The 22,776-nt window shown below is 36.6% G+C and overlaps 1 protein-coding gene across 1 annotated transcript in view; it reads left to right on the top strand.

Annotated features, from left to right (window-relative positions):
• VWA8 (von Willebrand factor A domain containing 8) overlaps positions 1-22,776 on the top strand; it is a 184,488-nt gene that overhangs the window by 116,734 nt on the left and 44,978 nt on the right. The window contains exons 27-35 of the mRNA XM_036379175.2: positions 3,590-3,698; positions 4,649-4,787; positions 6,506-6,708; positions 13,774-13,890; positions 14,367-14,431; positions 14,531-14,656; positions 15,277-15,386; positions 17,426-17,580; positions 19,317-19,518. Coding sequence (XP_036235068.1) covers positions 3,590-3,698; positions 4,649-4,787; positions 6,506-6,708; positions 13,774-13,890; positions 14,367-14,431; positions 14,531-14,656; positions 15,277-15,386; positions 17,426-17,580; positions 19,317-19,518 — 1,226 coding nt within the window. The remainder of the gene's footprint in view (positions 1-3,589; positions 3,699-4,648; positions 4,788-6,505; positions 6,709-13,773; positions 13,891-14,366; positions 14,432-14,530; positions 14,657-15,276; positions 15,387-17,425; positions 17,581-19,316; positions 19,519-22,776) is intronic.

Genomic DNA, 22,776 nt, shown 5'->3' with positions numbered 1-22,776 from the left:
ATTTATTTTCTTAAATCAAAAATAGGAAATGGAAAGAAATTGTGTTCTATAGGTGTCACTTTGAAAAGTTTTCTAGCAGCACAAGAGAATTATGTTTTGACAGATCATTTTCCCTTTGATGGCTGTGCATGCAGAAATTCAGGCTAAACAATAATTTCTTGTAGAATTGTCCCATCAACTGTGGGTCTCATGCAATCACTTTTCTGAACCCTGCCTATATATACATTTATGGACAGCAGTAATCATGTAGAAAACCAGGATCTAAAATTAAGGGTGAATAAACAGAAAAACAGTTTTGAATTTTCCTTAAGCAACAGGCTTTGACACATCCATAATCAAAGAACTGAACAGGAATAATTCTCTAGAAATTGCTCTTAAATCTTGGATTTCTTACAAGATTAATGTAGTCTGCCTGTAGTTTTTCTGTTCTAGAAACCCTTTCCAGCTTTTGACAAAGGCAAAAATCATGGATTGCTCTGTACACCCCAGCTTAGAGACCAGTGAAGTTTTAGTACCATTCTTACTCAGCCACTGTACTTTTTATACCTATCAGATCTCTTTGCCTTACAGATTTTTGCCAGTGTTGACATTTCCATTGTTTTCTATCTGCCTTTTATGTAAATGCTATTTGGTTAATTAATTTGCAATACAGCAATGTGGCAGGAGCATCTAGTGAAGTTTTACTAGGTCTGTCACTTTAAGTTATTTTCAAAATTTGCTTGTTATAAGTCCTGGGAAAAGAAGGTAATTTCCTTACTTCCATGTGTATCATATGTATTCACTAGGGGAAGGCTGTTAAGATGTATACACATTTTTAGTGTGAATATGTTGTTTCAGTTGTTCTGCACGCTCACTCCCTCCTGAAACTCATTCAGCAGACTGATTGTAAGACCTTAATCCCACCAGCTTCTTCAATACTCTTAGTCTTTCTTAGACCAGATTTACACGAGAGAGCAGTGGGACATCAAAGAAAAAAAAATGTCAGGCCCTGGAAGAATGAGATCCCTATTACTCTTGACAAAGAGCTTTGTATTGTGAACTCTGCTTTCTGTATTATTCTGAAATTCAGATCTACATTTTCCTCCTCTTTGCTATTTATGATGACTAGCTCTGCTGCCTCAGAGAAACTAAATCATTCAGAAAAAGGGAAGAGAACAAAACCTCAAAAATCTAGGAGAAAGTAGAAATCAGTTTTCCTGAGGAAAGAGAGGAACTATTAGCAAAGAAAATCTCCAGAAAGCCAAAAGAGAGTGGAAATGTTTATTTGGGAATGCAATCTGTAATTCTGTTGCTATAAAAAGCAGGATGTTTGGTTTGAGGTGGTTATTAACATATGTTTTGTTTCAAATTTTAATAGCTATTCGTGATCATTAGTAAAGTTCTCGATTTCTAGGATGTTGTCCATGGGAGTAAAGTGTAAGGAATTAAAACTAAAGTCCAAATCCTTGTGAGAGCTGATGTTCCACTGAGCTAATGGGAAATAACTATTGCTGATTATTGGCATATCAGAGATTATGCTATTCAGAGTCATAGAGCAAAAAGAAGTCTCCAAGGTTTTTTTTGCACACAAGACAGCTTGTGGCTCAAGACATAAACAATGCTTTGCCAACAAATCATTTAGAAAACCAAATGGAAGCCTGAAGTAAAATTCTGTTTCATAGATATCTAAATGACATTTAGTCTAGTGGCTTGACTATTTGCCTGTTTTTCTGGTTGCATGAATAAATATATCTAAGAATTTTGTATATGTTGAAATACTGCATCATTAATGTTTTTTCCTAATGGTGTTGAATGTTGCCGTGCAAAAACATGGCCCCATGTACTTGAGGGTTTTTGGTTTTGGATTTTTTTTTTAATCTGGCTCAATTTCTCCTCTTCATTTGGGAACAATTTTGGCTATACAAGCTAGGTGTAAGAATGGGAAAATGCAGAATGAAGTGAGGAAAAATGCAAAATTAATCACTCTGCAAACACTTTTATCTATTGATATTTTTAGTCAGGCGACAAACAGGCCATGAAGACTCTCCTGGTTCTTTGACTAAGAGAGGGAATTAATGAGATACTCTTTCTTCATGACATGCCCCAGTGGCACATTGCTGGCAGCTGGCCATTTATTTATCTGTGAGCACCAGTGATCAATAGTATCCAAACCATTTTCTGTTTGCAAAACAGTGTCTTTGGCTGTCTGACTGCCTTGGCAGATGGTCCAAACACAGAATGGTGATGGAGGCTGAGTGAATGCCTGTGACTTCTGGCTTCTGGTTGTTTGAGGTTTGGTATCAATATATCATTAAGAAATGTTAAGACATCTTTCCTGAATGAGTAGCAAAAATTAAGGGACATCTGTATTCATCCCCTGACTTTTCCCGTAAGTTCTTAGGGGAAAAATAAAACTAAAATTCCCTAAGTTTTATATATAGTCCAATTGATATTTTAATCTGGGATTTTTTTTTAATTTGGGATCCCTTCTTATTCTGAAAATAATGTAGAGAAGAAATTAAACAATCCTCTAATATCTAAAAGTGCCAGGTTGGTGAGGAGAGGGAAAATAATTGAAAGAGTAGGAACAAGCATCATCAGATAGGACAGAAGGGACCAAGCAGATACTTTTAACAAACAGTCTAAGAGAACTTCCTTAAAATAGACTTTGAAGATATTTATAGAAACTGGGAGAAGGAATGTCTTCTATCTCTTGCCAAGTCCTGTAGCTGTGCAATCATGTGCAACAGCATGTAACACAGAATGCTGTTTTGATAGGAGGTCTCTTTAGGAGTGACTGGTCCCAAAAAAAAAGCCAGAAGTGATGAGTTCATTAGCTTGAAGGTATCTGTGCCAATTAATGAAGTCAAACTGCTTTCAGTGGCTGTAAATCACTTCAGGGGAAAGAAAGAGAAATTGCACTGTCTGTATTTTGCTGTGATGCTAGATTGTCACACATCAGCATTTTCTTTTCCTGTATAAATGAGTTTTGCTGTGGTCCACATATTTCTTCCTTAGATAAAAGATACAGAAATGAGGAAATTAAATCAAGGCAAGCAAATGTGGCTTTTGAAGATGTCCCTGTCCTTTCTGTAGATTGTACAGGCCAGAAGGCAATGGGATACTCTCATGTCTATATTCCTTTGCTATGTGAGTGGTGGTAAAATAAACAGAAATAATTTTTCTTTCGTGGTTAATGAGCCACAGAGCTTACTATGGTTTTTCTGCTGGTCTTTTAGAAGAGTGAGCTACTGACAGAAGTTCCTTTAAGGGGTGCTGGCACAACCTGATCCAAATAAAGCAAAGCAAGAGATGGTTTGGATATAGCTCACATAATTCAGACTGGAGAACTTTTCCTTTTGAAGCCATATTATACATTTCTTCTTTTATGATACTGCTTAGATTGTGTCTACATTAGTAGTCCAGAAGGCTAACATTTTTGTGATTTAAAATGTAAAAAGGAATAAAATATTTTAGCAAGAAAACACTTTCTGCAAGAGAGTCTTCAGATATATTTTGTTGGAAAAATGCAGTTGTCTAAATTATTTATTCCATATCACTTACTGGTTAATAAATGTAAAAATTCATTTGTTCCTACATTATTTGACAGACTGCCATTACCAGATCATAAGTTTATGGGCTACTGGAAAGTCGATCAGCCAGGAAATGCACAAAAGAAAATGCTGTGTCCATCAGAAACTCAAAAAATAGAAGTAAAGGTTTGTCTTTTAAATTATTTTTTATTCATATAATACTGGCTTTATTTACTGTGTTGTGACAAGTCTAAAATGTGATTAATTTCTTCAGGAAAAAGAGTGTGTACAAGGCATGGTCCTTGTTGCTTGTTCTTGGAGTTTTTACACTGACTAGAAAAATTAGCATTTTCATATACCTAGCTGTCACAGTGTAAGATGTTCTTGAAAACCAGTAAGCTTGGCCAGAATTTCTGGAAAAGAAGTATTTATAAGGATATTGAAAATACCTTATCTGAAGAAACTTTGTAGCTGTCTTGGATGGTTGGGGGTGGCCAGTTACAGGGCCCCAGATCTCAATTTTTGGCTATGATCAGTGACTGAAAAGAAGGCTGCTTTCTGTTTCGATTTTGCTTGCAGCTGAAGTCTTACAGCTCTTTGGCACTGGCAAGTTTGAATCTGAACCTTTGGTACCATTTGATCTCCAGCCCAAGTTTCTAAGTCCTTTTCAGCTCTGAGTTCGTGGCTTAACTTCAGTAATTATTACTCCAGTGAGTAAGGAAAAACCTGTACTGCTAATGTGCTGTATGGGTGAGATTTAAACTTTATATAACAAGAAATTGCCATATAATTTCTTTGAAACAGAAATATTCTGGTATTTTCCTTGTATAAACTGTGTTTCATCAGTACATGCTATCTCCTCATGCTACTAAGTGATAATGGTTCCAAACCATGAAAAGACTAAAGAGGAGAGGCACGAGGTTTCTATACCATAAAGGAAATGGTAGTGTGGACATTCAGAGAGTTTATATAAAAGGCGTTTCCTTTTCCCTTTAATTTGTTTTGTAATAAATATAAAATTATTTAGTGGTTTTTTATTGTTAATTGTATTACAGCATTAAGAAGATTTCTGTATTTTCATAATGAATGGGGAGTGGAATATTTTAGGAAGCCCTCATGGTTATTATTTATTTTAGGGCCCTGTGTACTTAAATATTCAAGGCTTTCCACTGGAACGACATGAAGCCAGGTCCATCAGTTTCACAGAAGAACTTGCTTTTTGGACACTGCCTTTAGATGAAATTAACATGGTTTGTGACGTCACGGTAACAAAAGGTACAGTAAGAAAAGCTACTGACTTTTGTAATGATCTGCAGCATTACAAAGAGGTGAGATGTCCTGAAGATGAGGAGGACTGGGCTGTTGACTTCTTAAGTCCTTACCAATATCCAGTGGCAGAATATTAAAGGGCAATATGAGGGATTTCAAGTGTAGTAACAACACTCCAATGCATTTACATTAGTGTGTATTTTTAGATATGCTTGTGGTAGAGTATAGGAATAATACTAGGAATTGTAATATGAGAATTAAAAATACAGAGTATGGGAGTGAAGTGTAGGAATAACAACTTACCTTTTCCCACTTTTTTTTTGTTTTTAATAGTAGGTGAAATACAAAAATAATCCACTGAAATTGGTGCGTAATTTCACTGAGTCAGTGTGCTCATAAAGGATACACATCTTTCTCAAGCTAAGAGAAAGATGTGTAATTAAAGTAGAACACAGCCACAAATCTACAAGTTTGTTAAGTTTGTGTGTTCAACCCTGCACTACTTGACAAAAACAGTTCTTTGACTTTTCTTCTCTCAATTCAGTTTTAATAGAAATCTTTTAACTTGGAGAGTGCTGTGCTTTTTTCATCTGTGCTTATACTGATTCTTTCTCACTGGACCAAACCTGCCTTAGTTGCCTCTACAGCTTATGTCCCAGAGGGTATTGCACCATTGGGAATAATTATAAATGTTTTTAGGGTTCATCATTAAGCATGTCATGATGCCTTAAGTTTTTAGCTTTTATAATTTTCAGATCCTGTACTGCATTAGTGTATAACTCTGAACTCCATGCAGAGTGTTAGTAAGCTCTATTCCCATTTTGGTCAGACAAAACAATCCTTTCAGGCCTGAGAACCAAGGCCACCCTCACAGCCTCAGGCCCTGAAAAGTATAAATAAAAGTATATGGCAAGGAGCAAACTGGGGGAATATGACTTCATTCCCTGAAGCTGTAATTGGACAATTAACTTCTGATATGGAAATAGACAAAACATATCTGCCTGAAAATCTCGTGACCATTGTCCATCTTGGGTGTAGCCTCTGCAAGGCTTTTGCACTGCCCAAGGTGTATCTGTTAAAGGCCTTTAATAAATACCTGCTTTATTATCTAAATCTGTCTAGCCTCTGTCCTAGGTAGCCATTCCAAGGCATCAGTCCAGACATTATTATATATTATGTACAGATCTTTAATGATCAATACTGGAATGCTGCTCTTTCTATTTGCAGTCCAATTTACAAGTACATTAGCAGGCTTTCATGGAAACAAAAGAGAAATTAGGTAGCTTTTTGTTGGTTTCAAGAATTGTCTGAAATTATTCAGGAAGGTGGTTTATGTGAAAAGTTCTGTATATTGTTTGTACAATGTACTATGTTTAATTATTAAATACATGAATTTAAAGGGAGGATAGGATAGGATAGAGAAAGAAGAAAGAAGATTATAAACCAGCAAAATCAGAGGAGCATACTAGCAGCTGGCTGACACTGCAATCATGCCTACACAAATGTGTCTTGGACTACCTGTTTAGAGTTAATAGTGTTGTGGCAAGATTCTGCCTGTTAACATTTAGTTAATATCAAGAGATCATTTCTCTTTATCTCCCTTGTCAACAGTGATAATTTTTCAGTACTTTTTGCTATATCATCTGCCAAGTTTATGACATCTATTTCCAGAAGAAAAATGCACAATGTCAATAGCCTTTCACTATTTTGTTTTCTTATTTCAGAAGAGGAACATAAAAATATTCTGTATGTTACTACATGCAATCCTGTTTCCTTGTACTTCATGAACATTTCTGGTAAGACTGGATACTTTGTGGATCTTTATGACCTCTTCCCAAGAACTGTTGGAAGTGTCTGGCAACCTTTTGTGACTGCAGCACCACTGGGAAATCCACTTAAAGGTCAAGTGGTTCTACATGAAGAGGAGGTAAAAAAAATTAAATTCTAGCTAAATGTTTAGTCATGAGCAAAGTAGTATCATGAGGGTATGTCACTGGGGACTACCTCTATAGGCTGAACAAGGCTACCTCCTGCTGAATGTTCTCTCTTTTACTGTACTTGTAGCTTGAGAGTTGCCTTCAGCTTTAGTTTTTAAATGGAGATTTTCCTCTTGTATTCTTTAGCTGGACAATGTCCTTTTCCATTCTTGAAGATGAGTTCTACCTGCTTATCTTCTCTTACTGATAGAGGGAGATTGGGTTTATGGGAGAAAATGGGAGAATGGGTCAAGTTCAGGAGTCTCGGTCAAACAGCATATGTTTGCAGAGTAAAATGTTTTATGGGAACTTAAGTTCTACTCCAATCTTGTCCCCCTTTTAACTTTTCAACTAGTATATAAAAGAGACATTTTCTGAGTCACCAAGTAAAATGTTGCTTGTATTTGCTCCATATTTGTTTTCTAATCCTTGTATTTCTTCTTCTCTAACCTGTGAAGTGTTGAGACTAGAAGGAAGACTAAGTAAGCCTTGACATCCAATGCAAATTGAGAACTACTAACAATTTCAGTGTTGTATAGGAATGTGTTTTTTTATTGATGGAGGGACAAAACTACCCTTTGTTCTCTCAAAAAGGAAAGAAGCCTAGAAGTTTTTCTTTTCAATTAGGTGAAAAAGCCACTTCATAGGTCTAGGGGACTTCACCTCAAATTTAAGGATAGCTAATTGAACAAGAGCCAAAAAGTCCCACCTGGGAAATTTAGTAGAAAAAGAAGAGAGCAAAGAAACTAATCGCTTTTGTAAGGTGTTTTACCAGGAGCAAAAAACTCCTGCACCTAGCTCAGTTTTTCTCTGTTTGTTATTTTGCCTGTTATTAAACCTTTTTGTTTCCAACACTGCAACAGAAGCCATGCTGCTGATTTTTATGCCTCCAAAAGTAGCTGAGCTATCTTGGATGTGTAATAGACCTCCGAAAGCTTATTAGACCTAGCTCAAAGGAGTTACTATAACAGGGTTGGTTTGACTTGAATGCTTTTTTAAAGACAACTATTGCATACTTTGCACTTTCCCTTACTATCTGTGAGCTGACTGTAACATTTTCAATTCAAAATTTCTTTTCCCAGGAGTGGGAAGAGGCAACAGTATATACCTGCTGCTACTGTTCATTTTTTAACATTAAAAATAGTTTCTTAGGCTACCTAGCACTCACTGTGGTTTGACATGGGCATTAAATCAGTCATTATTGTTGGCTGTTTTTTCCTTTCTTTGAATTTCTTCTGTCAGTGTTTCAGTAGGTGAGAGGCTTCAACCTAGAAGAATTTTTCCTACATTGAGTTGGGGTATTAATAGTTTTCAGTCATTTCTAGTGTTTCTGCAATGCTGTTGTTCCAGGAACATTTGTCAGGTGTTGCTGCTACTTTCTGGTGTCAGATGCTGCTGTTAAGCTCGGAACCTTATGAGAAACACAATTCTTCTGCCTTTGGTGGAACTGCCTATGCAGGTGCAGCTGCCTCTTGGATACTTTCCAATGCAAACTGGAAACAGTATGATTCTGAGGTTACCAAGAAGGTATTCTGAGGTTACCTTCTTGGTAACCTCAGAATCATACTGTTTCCAGTTTGCATTGGAAAGTATCCAAGAGGCAGCTGCCTATAGAAATAGCTATAGAAATACCATTTGGGCTATTTTGAGGTGCACATAGCACATTTTTTTGGTTCTAAATAATTCTTGGCTTCCTTTTGAGAAGTTGATGCAGGAAACTAAAACAGATGGCAGTCTGTCTTGTATCTAAGAGTGTTTAGAACGTCTCACACTTTTTAATATAAAGCCAGCAATATTCTTTGCATTCCAGATCTCCAAAATTCCTACCATTTTGTTTTTAACCAAATCACAGTAGCATCTGGTGTCAGAAATGAAGGGTTTTCTGTGAAGTGTTAGGCATTTATCTCAGAGTCTGGTTTTGGCTATCCTCATGGAATATACCTTTTAGTGATGGTACGATAGATACATTTTTCAGACTCTGAAATAAAATTTGTGACATGGAGAGACTATAGTAGTTCAGTGTTCCTTTACAGATGACTTCAGTCATGCTATAATCTCATGTTTTTCTCTAACAAAGCTTAAATATTGTCAGTTTCAGACTTGCCTTTCTTGGCAAGTGCTACAGGTGAATACATCCTGTCTGTAAATAAGCTTGTTTTACACAGGAAAATAATACAGAATTAAAACATTCTGAATGTTTTGCATTATCTTAGAACTTTCAATATATTTTTACCATTAAGGCGTACCTTATTCACTGTTTGTGAAAATACATTTCATTTAATTACAAACTTGTTTGCAAAAAGTCCTATTCTTAGGACACCATTCAGAAGTAATTTTAGACTTCTTGAGAACTTAAACAAGCAACTTAGAAAACAAAAAAAGAAGGAAGATTATTCTCTTGTATATTGCATGCTCATATCCATGGACTACATTGGTAATTTATTTGGGGTGGTTCTTAAGTGAGCCATTAAAACAAAGGTTAGATGAGTGCTGCTGTTGTTGTCTTCACAACCACTGCTGTCCTTCCTTATGTTGGGTTCAAGTGTTGAGATCTCTAGTTCCCACTGAATCACAAGAGGGATTCTCAAGCAGTGTAGTTTTTATACATAGAGCTTAGGTTTTATTCCTAACTCTTCCTACAGTGGAGCCATGGAAAAACCATGTGCTCTATGCACCTGTGAACTGAGGTGGATGTTGCTCTGTATGAAATTTAATCCATTATTATTGATGTTAGCAGGTAAGCATATGGCCTAAGATAATCATCCAAGTACCTTCTGTATTTGCTGTGAGAACAGAGATGACCTGAAGAGCATTTCTTCTCAGCTCAAGTAGAATATGATTAATTGCCCTCTGGAAGTTCCTGTCTCTTTCCACTGGCTACAGAAAGAGGCTTGATATATAGTCAAGGTGCCTACATTTTAGGTGTGCTAAGATCATGGGCAGGCATAAACTCAGAACTTGAAGAATTCACATGTTAAGAAAAGTAGATTAGTGGCACATCTGCATTACGAGCAAGGCTACAAGTGTTAGCTAGTTGTGCCACGGTGCATCAAACAAAACAAGAAAAACAAATAATATAAATAATATGCTAATCTCTAATGCTTTAGAGATTCATCTGTGTTTAGTTGCAAGACTAAGAAGTATTAACAATATTTGTAAAAAAATAACTTGCATCTATTAAATAAACTGGCCACTTGACAGCTGCTATTTCATAATAATCAATATCATCCATTAATTAGACAATACCAAAAGCAGCTTTTTCAATTTTTTTTCTTTTAATAAAGGTCTTTGGAGATTAATGTTTCTGACTAAATTATAAGAAAGAATGATTTTTAAATGGATGATAACCTTATTGGAAAAGATGAAATTATTATATTGTGGCTCTTCAAATAAGCTTGTGGGTTTTATCTTGTTCCCAGATAACATCCATCTGGATTCAGTAGAGCCCTCCAGTAAAATAAAATGAAAAATCACCATTTTTTCCTGTCCTTTTAAATAAAAATTTACTGTAAGTAAACTCCTCAGAGATTTAACTTAATGGCACAAGTGGGAGATTTATCTGATTTTTAGCCACATTTACATCTTCTTGGAAGAAAGGTCGATGATTTTATTCCTCATGGTGGCCATTGGTCTCAGTGAGTGCAAGCTTTTTTGACTCTATCTTTTTGTTCAGACTAAACTCATAGACTTTGAAAGGACTCTGCAGAAATCTCAAGTAACTTTGTAAGATGGGAATTGCATTCATCTTTTCAAAGCAGCAATGCCTCTGCCATCTGTCCTTCCCACAAGTATTTCAGGGCCTACTCTTATTTCCTGCTAGAGCTTTGTGCCCTCTGTATGCACTTTTCTTTCTGCATCTCTCACATCTACTGCTCAGAATGAGAACAAGTACAGACACAAAAGAGTTTTGATAACTTTTATGCATGATTTAAATGGGGCTTTAGGAGCAAACTCCACATGGAGAATTGATTTGCTCATAAATTAAGAGCACACTTCCAGGATTTTTTACAAGCACTTTACTGTGTTGAAAGGCCACAACTGGACAAACAGAGTAACCTACAGGCTACCTCAGGGAGCACAACAAGCTTTGTTCAGGCAGTGTCCTGCTGGCATCCTTTAACTCTGCTTTTATCTTTCTTGGTCAGGAAGTGGGGTGGGGGGGAAGGAAATGCTCTTCCCTGTCCCACGTGCTGCTGCAGTTCTGTCAAAGCTCTCTGATAACAAGGGAGTGAGAGAGTCTGTGGCACAGAAACTGACACAGAGATCCACCTCACTCACATGGAGGAGATGGCAACCATTTTTTAAAAGAAGATTTCTTTTAACAGTTTGTGATCTGGCCTGTAGCACTAGTGAGGGTCTGAATATGAAAGTACCAGCAGCATGGTAATTTCTGTGACCTCTAGTCCCCATGATATTCTGATGTATGTCTTCAGAATAAAGGATGTATTTTCTTATTTTTTTCAAAACCTGGTTCTTTTTTTAAAATATTATATAAGACTTTCATTTTCTATGAGTACATGTCAGAGTAAAGATCTGCTTATATAGAAATGTGTACACCTTCTGTAGAAAGGGAGAAGGCTCATTTTCCATAAGCACAAAGCTTATACCACTACTTGTTGTTCTCAGACCTTGAAATATCAAATGTCAAATATCAAACAGTCTCCCAAATCATCTGAAAGACACCACTTGCATTAATTAGAACACCAGTAATCTACTTGCAAACGTTCACCTACCTCTGAAGATGAGATGGTTTGAGCCCCAAGCCATAAATTTTTGCACAGACTTTTTTCAATTGAACCTGATGAACAGTGTGTTAATGTTTGTATCTGTTCCTATTATTTACAGTTTCAGGGTTGTAATGTTTCTATCACTCAAGTGATCCTTGAGTAGCTCTAATAGAAAAGGTGGGATGGTAGGCAAGAGGATGTATGATTACCCTGCCAAGCTAAGGATCAGCCTCAGTCTGAAGCAGACTGTGTATGCAAGCTTGCTTGCTGAGGACATGAGCATTGAGGGCAGAACAGATCAAAACTGACAGTGAGTTTGGGGAGAAGAATACAAGAACATTAAACTGAGTTATTTGCACTGTGCCACTCTGAAACTTCCCCAAGCTCTCCCCTCTCTCTGCAAAACCATAAGGAACAACTTCCCATACCAGCAAAATGAAGTCACAGTCCTGTTTGGTTTAAGAACTTTTTAGAGGAAAATGCTGGCTAAAATAAAAACAGGACTAAGGAAAGGGAAACTTTGCAGTAACTAAAAATAAAGGCACACCACTTCACAAGATTGGTTATTGCATCTGTCCAGAGTTTGGAATTCCAGACACTGGGGTCGGGAGGTCACCCAAAGGTTACTTTTCTCCCAGTCAAGAACAAACAGAGCGGAATTGCACACCAACGTCTTCTCCCAGCCCACTTGAAGAGTTGCCAGAGCTGCTCTTGGATGTGTTCACAAGTGACGCAAAAATCTATTCTTAAACACAGACAGAATATACATCAGTCATTTAGCACAGAAGGAAGCCATTAACATCAAAAGGGGTGGAGTAGAGAGGCTTTTTATACTACCAACTGCTCTCATAAATTTAACACTAAGTGGAAGAATGTAATTGATTCATATGTGTTCTTTGTCTCACGTGGAAGGCTAATGCTGTTTCAGAATTGTATAAATGAAATATGGCAGAAAACCAAAATCCCAAGCAAATGCCCTATTTTTTTTTCCTGAATCACATTTCTATAATTTTAGTTTGTAATACATAAGCAAGCTTCTTTTTTTAGAAATATTGAACTTAAACTGAAATTCCCAAATGCTCCAAATAACATGATAATATTTTAAATACTTTACCATATTTAGCTTCAAATTACTGTCATTATTAAAGCTAACTCTCACAAATATTTCTAGTGAAAGTATGAAGAGTACTCAAAGAGAACAAAACTGCTGTGACTCAGATTGTTCATATTTGTTTTATTTAGGGGAATTCGTGGGAATTTACGTTTTACTTCCTTAACGTCTATTGTGCGTTATTGCACATGTTGTACGTAGGCAGTTTACTTTTAGTAAGTCCTTGCAGAACCTAATGTCCTTGCAGAAGTGAACGTTTCCTTGAATGGCAAACAAAAAATTGAGCCCAAGGCTTAATTAACTTATTCATTTGTACCTTTTGAATTTCATTTGATGCAGTTAAGGCTGGCCCTGAATGCTTATTGTCTTGAATTCTTAGTTAAACACATTAGGGGCAGCTATAGCACTTTGCAAAAAGAAATGTTTAAAAAACCCCCATCATTTGATAGCATGTATATGACCCTCAGGCATCAAGTAACAAATGAGAAATCTGAAGAAGTTCAAAATTTAGCACACCATTTTTCATGTGATGGAGATTTGCACCATCCCATCTGCTTCTGGTCTCCATCCTTTTGAGTCATCCTGCTGTCCTCCAACAGCTGTCCTACCTTTGACACTATAAGCTGTCAGAGAGTGCAGGTCACAGACGGATTGTCATCCCCTAGGATGTTTAATATCCACAGGCTCTGCAGTATCAGAAGTATGAACCTGGAGAGAAAGTACTAAGCCATTTCTTCTTTCACCAGTTTGTCACCTTCAGTGGGACTTAAGCAATAGCTACAACAGAAAAATGGTAAGAAAACATAAAAACTGAAATGAGGTATTTTAGTGACTTGATAGAGCTAATTGGTATGTCTCTTATCTGTAGCTGCATCTTAGACATGTAAGCCATATTAATCCAGTTTCTAGATGTTATGCAGAAGTGAATGTGAGATGTATAGATAAAATGCTGTGGAAAAACTGTAGTATCATTCCAGCCCTTGCATGTACTTAACCTCTTCAGTTTCTCTATGAACTTCGAAATGAACCAAGAAAATCCAGCTTACGTTTTGCAGCAAGATCTTAATCATCTTTTCAAAATGCCATAAGTGGCTCAAATTGCAAAAGTGCTTCAGATAGATTTGTTGCAGTCTCTTAAGCAAGCCCGAGACAAACGTGGATTTGCTTTTCATTTTCAGAGCAATGTTGTGTTGTTGCTGGATACAAGCAACGGTGCCCTTCGCCGACTTTTGCTCTCACCAGATGTTCAAGACTCTCCTAAGAGAGCATCTTGGTGGAGCAACAAGGAAGAGAAGGTGAGGAATAGCACCTGCCCCTATTATACTAAGTTCTTTTAAAAGCAAATGTCAGTATTGGAAAAACAGGATCATTAAGTTTTTCCTGGTTTTACAGCCCAAGCATTTATTTAATTGTTTACTCTTAAGTATGTCTAAATGTCTTACACATAAAATAGCATTGTTATGGACTAGTGACATAAAAAATATAAATAAATTTTCTGAAGATACGTGTCTTTAAAATATCCCTTTTTAGGGCTAGAACTGGAAGTAATGGAACATTTTGTTACAATGAATTATGTCCAACATAATGAACGCAATTATGATACAAATTATGACTCGGAACAAGGCAAGCTAGGTAGCATTTTGAGAGGTAATTAAAGCTGTGGATTCTTCTAAATAAATGAAAAAAAAAACTAGTACACTTTCAGAGTCAGGGAAACTCACTGGGACAAATCTAACAAACACTGATTGTCCTATGATGTATGTTTATACAGAGCAACTACAAAATGTGCCGAGAGTTTTCACACAAAAACTGGCTGGTGTTCTACAAAGAAACAGGGTAAGAGTAAATTATATCCTTATATCAAATTGATTTAAATCAGATCTCCTTGTGTATATCCCTAACTGATTACTCTTTTCTTGGCTTCCAATTTTATAGAAACCACCTTAATGTACTGGATGTATTGGAGGGTCAAACTCACACCATCTCACTTCCAATCAGTCTGAAATCTGTTTTCCTGGTGGCTGAAGACCGGTGGCTCTTGGTGGAAAATGAAACAAATAAGTTAGTTCAGCCTAGTTTTCTCAATGCATTATTTCTTGTTTGTGTCTCATTTGTGTTCAGGAGTTTCACTTCTGGTCTCAAACTTGTTTTTTTCTGCTTGTGAAACTGGCTGGACTTAAAAAGTTGGTGTTTAAGATGCAGATTTGCTGTGGCGAAAATGCAAATAGACTTTTAGAGTGGGAAATGAAGAGGATATTCCAGCCTCTGAAAGTCTAACTATCATATATGTGGTAATATTAATTTTACTAAGGTGATATTGACCTTTAGAAATGAGAATGTTGGTGGACCTATCTCTGGAAATACAGGCATGTAGTCCAGAGTTAGTGCCTGCTTCCTTTACTTTCATGGTCACATGAAAGAAATGTTACTCTGCTGTCTCATTTTTATAAATGCACAGCAAATGAAAGTGTGTAAATAGTTGCCAGAAGACAAATCTGCTATTTGCTGGCTTACCCTTTCCTATCTCACAGATGTTTGGGAAATTATATTTGGTTTTAGCAAAAGGTGTTGATAACCTTGTTTATATAAATGGAGAATGTTTTCAGTGTTTCAGAAGATAGAAGTCCTTGTTTAGAGTGACAAGTTTAATCAGGAATTATTATAAATGTGTATCTTTTCAGGAAATTTCTTTTAACCAAGCATGCCCATATGGAAGCTCAAGGCAGTGAGGTTTGCCAGCTGCATGCATTGAGTGAAGAGCCAGCTGACATGGGATTTGGCTTAACAACAGGTACTGAATGCAAGCTTGGCTAGTTCCTTTTTTTTTTGTTCTTTTTGTCATTTCTGTTTGCAGCTGCGCAAACAAGACTCTTTAAAGGTCTGAGTAGCCATCTCTCCTATTCCGTTTTTGCCTCCTTATCATGTTTGGTTAATAATAACAGCTTTTCTCAAGGCATGGCGCATTCCGTGCTCAAACTTCAACTGGTTTGAATAAAGCATTTTTGTTTCATTCGAGCATTCAAGACCCTCAGTCATGGACTTCAGGAAACAGACAAGCATATAATATAGAAAAGGAAGAAAGATACTAGGCAGGTATTAGAACAGGAAAAGAAGGGAGCAAATATACCAATGGTTCCAGGCTGTAGACTGTTGCAGGTCTGCTACTCACATTCAGATGAGGTAGAAAACATTTCCCAACCCTTAGAAAAATACAAACCACCTATGGTTAAAACAGAGCAGAAGTCACAGTTTCTGTGCTTCTGTTGATGCAGGACACCAGTGGGGCCATCACACCTGTGTTAAAAGATAGGAGGAGTTTGATCAGTAAAACTCCCAGATGGTGCTAGGCATTGAGGCCTGTCTTAGTTACACAGTAAGGCAGAAATCTGCAATGATCATCATTCTGTGTGGTAAGATCTATCTATCTTCAAATCTGATAACATTTTCAACCCTGAACATTTGATCACGGTGCAAAAAATCTTTAGTGTTCTTGGTTTAATAAGACTGGAACTATATGTGCATCCCATCTAACATATGTTCATAGGTTTTGGTCATTACATATCAGAGAGACAGAGGAAACAAACAGAGAAACCACTCGATATCTCGTAAAGAAGGAACAAGTTTTGTTCTGGTTCTTGTGGCTAGCATAAATAAGAAAAATGAGATTAACACAGTGTAAACATGGTACAAACAAATATTATTGACAAATCAAAGGGCTTCATTTACATAAACAGCAACCAGGTGGATACCAAAAACTAACCATAGCCTAAATATCCAGAATCCTTTTTAACTCTTGTACAGTTTACTCTACCAACTTATCAAGTGCTATCAGAGCACAGTAGTTTCCTTCCTCTTACTACCTTATTTAGAAACCATTCTGGAGTATCATTCCTCAGATGGACAGAAATGTTATTATAATTTCCAGTCTCAAACTATTTGTGGGCAGTTTATTGCTACATGCTTTCTGTGCTATTTTTATGCTTTGTTATCTTGTTTCTTCTCTTCCAATCTGAAATGTTATCATATCCCCTGTCTACCTTTTTCTAAATCATCCCGCGAACCCCAAATGTAGCATCTTCAGTCTGTTCTTGTTCTTTGAGGCAGAATCTGTGGCAGGAGAGCTAAAAAAAGGTAGACCAGTGTCGGTTTAATGCTGATCCAGACCATTTATCCTTTGAGGGAGGAAAGATTTCTCCCACTGCCATGTAAACAAGATAGTCTTGTGCTCATCAAAGTGGAAACAGTGCAGAACTAAAGATAGCAGGTTCTGTTGGACTGTGTTGGTAATTTGAGGCAAGGTTAAGGGCTTTCACAGATGCACAGAATAAAATTCAGCTTTTCTTAGCTTAAAGACAAAGGAAACCAAACCATTATTCAACAGAAATGCATTACAAATTACAAATAACATTATTTAAATTACAAAGACAGCAAGAGAGTCACCCAAGAAATGTCACATTGACACTTACCTGTGCAAACCTATGTTTTGCCTTCTGGTGCATTTGCATTATAACAATTTTCAATGAGAACACATACTGTTTTGTTCTATTCCGTAGGCTTCCTGCCTCATTTGTACAGCAGAGAGCAAAATTAAGTGGTATAAGCAACTATAAAGCTAGTATTTCCTGATTTTAAGTACTTGACTTTACAAAAATAGGATTATTTCCTTCTCCTCTGTGTTATAGTATAGTATAATCAGATCTTCTGCTTTTTAGTAATTTTATGCTCAAAGTAATAGCCAATATTCAGTGCTCAGCACTCTTACAGTTAATATCATTTCCTATTGCACATCTGGGTTTAATGACTTTCATTTTGTTGAATTTTCCTGTTTAGTGTCTGAATTGTGTGTGCCTCATGCAGTTTCAACTGACCAGCTATCTTCAGAAAACCTCAGTGCAGCTGTGGGACAAAAGATCAGCTCCCCTAACAGGATCTTCTCAGATGAGCATAATTATGCTACTATTGTCATTGGTTTCCCAGACCTCTTGGTAAATACTCAGCATTATTGTACAATGAAATAATACAGTCTCATTTATTCTGCAACCCGTTAAGTACCTGTTTACCAAATGATTTGAAAAAATAAGGGAATGACAGCAAGGGAGAAATTCATGTAGTGTACACCATTTGTTATGGTAGTCTAATCTAGAGGGATATAGGTGGTTTTTTAGGTAATAAGAAATGGGATAATACAATGTCTAGCACAGACAAAATACATTTTTAGTAAGCTCTGAACACTGCTGGCTAGAGTAATATTTTCTAAATCATGTCTTTTTACAGCTTTTTAATTAAGCATAACCTCTGAGAGAAAGGATATCTATATAATTTTGAACTGTTCAGTGTGAACTTCTTGCCCAGTGTGCAGCAGGCAGCAAGACTAGATCAAGGAAAAAGAAAAAAACAATACAGAAAATTATAGCAAAACTATAAAGCCCTTTCACTACTGAATAATGTAGCTATGTGTAAATACTACATGTAAGTGTGCTCACTGCCATGACACAGTTAGAAAAGGATCAGAAAAGAAAGTGAAACTTAGCAGTCTAATGACTAGGGCTGTTGCAAAGAGTAAAAGCAAACTCAGGGGAAATACAAGCAGTGTGTTTAATTCTTTGGACTTTTTTAATATTTGCCTCCTAATGGTACATAAAAAGGGTAGTGATTATGGAATAAATAATTGTATGTCGTGTTTGTTTGATAAATTGGGGCAAATTATAAAATGTAACTGTTAACCAGACATGAATAAACCAAATGACAGAAGAAAATTCTTTGCAATCCAAAATTATTCAAAAATATGTTTTGTCAATAAGACTGTCTCTGCAATTAGCTTTTGATTTTTCCTTGATTTGGTTTTATATTATCAGATGGTTTATTCAAGCTGTTCATATTACTTACAGTAGATGTGATTTTTTTGCTGGAAAAGGGAGGTGGTCTAGAGGAGGGAGGACTAAAGAAGCTGCACACTTCAATACTAACACACCAATGTTAGTGGTGAAGCATTTTTGGCTCTGCCTGATTTAGAATGAGGCACCATCATTCCTCATACATAGTTTTAGATATCCATATGAATTTCAAAGTGGGAGTGCTAAGGGTTAATGTAAGAGTGATGGGGCAAAACTTCAGGTTCAGTGTTCAGTGCTCGTGATGTAGGTGTTTAGTATGAACAAGGTATCTGAGCTCTTATTTGTAATAGCAGTGCTCAGTTGATCAAACACTGAGACCTTGGAGATAATTTTTTCACCAGACTCTTTCAACCACAGTGGGAGATGAAGCCACTGGCTTTCATGTAGAGACCTACACTTCAATCTCTGAACCTGGAGCTAAGTCCCAGCCTTATTGCTTATCTTTTAATTAATTACTGGAATATCTATTTGCATTTGTCTATATTAGTGGAAACCTAATAGGTTTTTTACATGGTTTAATTCCAAATCAGGTTATTTCAATGCTTTCTGTTCCTGGTTCAAGTAAAAAAAAAGTCACTTCAACTTCAGATCTTCAGAGCATCTTGATGCCTAAAACTCATGTAGATGGTTTGTTGGTTTTCACCCCTGTAGGAGTTTTTGATGACAAAATAATCCAGGTCATTCCTTGTCACGTGGTAGCATAAGAAGTAACCACAATAGCCACATTTGATTGGAAATTAAATAAGAAGTGTAACTTATCTAGAAGTGTTTGTTCTTAGATTCAATAATAGGGATGTTTTCTTCAGTAGACACCTTCTCTTTTGCAGTCTCCCAGTGAAGTGTATAGCTGGAAGAGAAACTCCTCTCTGAGTCATAAACGTGCTTCTCCTTCTGATGCACTTTATTATGGAGCCCAGAGGAAAACAGGAGCTGCAAAACAAACCAATTGTGTTACTTTATTGGCTTCTAATCAAATAGTCCGAATTTTAGCACCCGGAGATGTGCCCCTGAAAGACATTTACCCAAAAGGTAAGAGGTTCATATTCCTGTGCTGCAACACACTTGTTTTTTGTTTTGTGATCTGCTATCACTCATTAATTTTTCCAGAATGTTCCTTAATAGTCACAGAGCAAGCATTTGAGAAGGAGGGAGTGTAGTTGCACTTAGTTTTAAAATTAATTTGAGTCTTATTAGCATGCTGAATTATACTTCTGAGGAATTAACAGGATGTCTACACTGTGGATATCTCAGTAGATGGGATTTCCTTCTGTCTGCAGAGGAAACCCAGTAATAGAAGATAATTATTCCAGTTTAGCAATTGGCTTTCACCAATATTTCCAGCTTCTGCTCAGTGTCACACAGAGATGCAGCAATAAACTTATTGTATGACTAAATCAGAATTCTATCCCCAGCAGGGAAAATAGGAGAGGTTATTTTGGGAATGCATGTAAGCCTGTCTACTTCTTTGTCTTTCTCTTCATACTTTCTCAATATTTGCACTTGTTTTGGTGGGGATGTTGCAGAGGATATCTCTGCCTCAGCCTTTAAATCTCCTTTTATGGACCTGTTGTCCACAAGTTTATCTGGTGCCTCTCTGAAGCTATGCATTTCCACAGCAAACTCACAAGTTCATGATTTTTTGTGATCATCTGATCTCTTACCAGGTTTATCAGGTGCCCCTTATTCTAGCATTGCAGGCTTCAGTGAGTAACAATTCTGCATTCACCTTAACCATCGCCTTCATGACTAGACAAGATTCAGTCACTCCGGCCTTCTCTCCAAACTGAAGAGACCCAGACTATTTAGTTCTTCTCCTGTCCAAGAGAACCTTGCATGAACAACATTCACATGCAGGGAAACCATCCTCCCTTCTGACACTAATAAAGCAGGTGTAGACTACAGATTTTCAGACATTTTTGTGCTGCCGTGCCAAGCTTTCTGTTGTCATTATAACTTTAGCTTCTTCAGTCAATAACTGAAAATACCCCAATTAGTACTAAATAACAGCATTTGTGAGTTTTGCATTAAGTACCTTTAGGAATCTCCAAAGTTTACTATCAAAAGAGAAAATGCCCAAAATATTTGTGTATGGTAGAAGGCTTGATTTCATCAGCACAAGAAGCTATTCCTGATTTAGTCTCTCTGTGAACTCTCTGACCCAGACTAAACATTTTATTCCAAATTAACTCAAACAGAGTGAACAATCTAATCTGCCTGTCCTCATTTAACACAGATCAATTTCCCTATGTAGAGAAACCTTTTTATTTATTACCAAGAGGATAAAACATTTACTTGACTAAAGAAACCAAGTCAAGGATATCAACAAGGTAGAAAATTTCAGTTACCTCCTTTTGTAACTGAAGGAAAGATTACCTCTTAAAAAGATTAAAGTTAAGAAAATCAGTTGGAGTTAGAATCTTGGAACTAATTATACAACTTCAGGCTGTAATCTTCTCATACTCTATAAAATGCAGAAGGGTCAGACTGGGTCACTTTTTTCAGGCTTTCACTGAAAAAAATAAATCAGAATCAGAAGTAGATGTTTTAGAAGGTAAGTCTTCTGAGCTTTTTGTTAAAATTATTTTACTAATTTGGGAGTGAGGGAGGTATCTTCCCTCACTGCTTCCAAATGATACCTAAATTGAGATCTTGACTACTATTTCTAAAAGCCTTTAAGTTGCTGTGCTATATAACACCTTGTATTGCAAGGTTATTATAATTAAAAACCAGGGGACATTCTTCATGAATCCAGGATACCAGTAACCTGAGCTTATTATCAGTCTGAGAATTGGCTTCTGTCTGACCAAGCAGTTTAATATTTTTCTCAGCTGTGATGAAATATATTTATGAATAGGGATTGATAGCTTTAAATGTATAGAAAATTGTATGAGGTTTACACAGTGCTTTATGGCTACTTAAGTTGAAAGATTTCATGCTTTGAAGATCATTATCATTGATTTTTTTTTCTGAATGATGTTTTAATTTTTTAATTACAAAGACTAATTTTAACTGAATCATGTTTAATGTAACCTTACTGATTCAATTAAATAGGACCTAAGCAAGACTCTAGGTCTTCTGTTCCATAGCTTTTTTCAGGACTTTTTCAAGACATTTCCATTTAACAGTTAGTGGCTGGATTTTCTAGTGGAGGAGGACCTATGAGGGAAATCCTCTGGTGACCTGTGGTACTCAACATGTCATGAAAAAAATTGAAAAATTAATTAACAATGAGGTGACAGCTATTCATTGTAGGAAGGATTTACCATGGAAAATTATGAGAAAGACTACAATTCTGAATGCAATAGAAATAACAGGTGAAATTCAGTATAGATGAATATGTGGAGAAAGAAAAAATCCTAATTTTGCATCATAAAAGATGGGGATGATGAGAACATCTTAAAAGCATTATTTTCCTTTCACAAGAGATGGTTTCATTAAGATAGCAGTTCAAAGCTCAGTAGCACTTGAAAAAATCAAATGAAATGTTAAGAATTACTAGGGAAGAAACAGAAAAAAGCAGAGAACATCTCTGTGCTGTTGTACAAATCCACATGTCCTTAACACTGTTCAGTTTTGGTCCTCCGTCTCAAGGTGGGAGAAGGCTGAACTGGGATAAGTTCAGAAAAAGACAAGAATGAGCAAGATTGCATTGGCCAACCCTCCAACATGTGAAGACAAGATCAGGAGAGGTACATATGGTAGAGTTCTAGAAAAACATGTATGGCATGGAGATGTAGAAAAAAACAACAGTTTTGCACTCAGTACCAGAGTTAGGGAGCAGCTAATGAAGCTGTTAGGAACTTCATCAGAACAAACAAGACATAGTTCTTCATAGAGTACTAACCTGTGAAACCACTTCCCAAAGGATGTTGTGAATGTTTCTTTTTCCAAAAGAAAACCTGGACAAACTCCTGGAAAGGTAACTAAATGCATAGATATAAAGCAGACAGCACATTCAGTTTAAGAAGCCCCTAGACTGGAACTGGTTGGTGGCTTGAGGAAAATACCATGTGCACTGTCTGTTTTTACACATTTCAAGCACCTAACTACTCTTGGAGACAGGATACTAGATTTGAGGGACTTAGTACTGCCCTTGTTATGGCACAAATCAAAAATATTTCCAAGTGAAAAAGGGAAGAGAGGAAAAGAGAAACATGTGTCTTTTGTGCTCACTTGGAAGGTAATAAGGTAGTAGCCCTTATGATCCCCATTTGAGATTCTGTTTTTGCAACCTTCTTTGCTGGGCTGTTGTTTCTTTTGGAGTTTACCTCTCAGTCTCACTAATTG

Source organism: Molothrus ater, chromosome 2 (assembly GCF_012460135.2).
Source record: "Molothrus ater isolate BHLD 08-10-18 breed brown headed cowbird chromosome 2, BPBGC_Mater_1.1, whole genome shotgun sequence".
In the NCBI taxonomy this organism is placed as follows: Eukaryota; Metazoa; Chordata; class Aves; order Passeriformes; family Icteridae; genus Molothrus; species Molothrus ater.
Note: the sequence above shows the minus strand (reverse complement) of the source record. Positions and strands in the feature narration are given on the sequence as shown.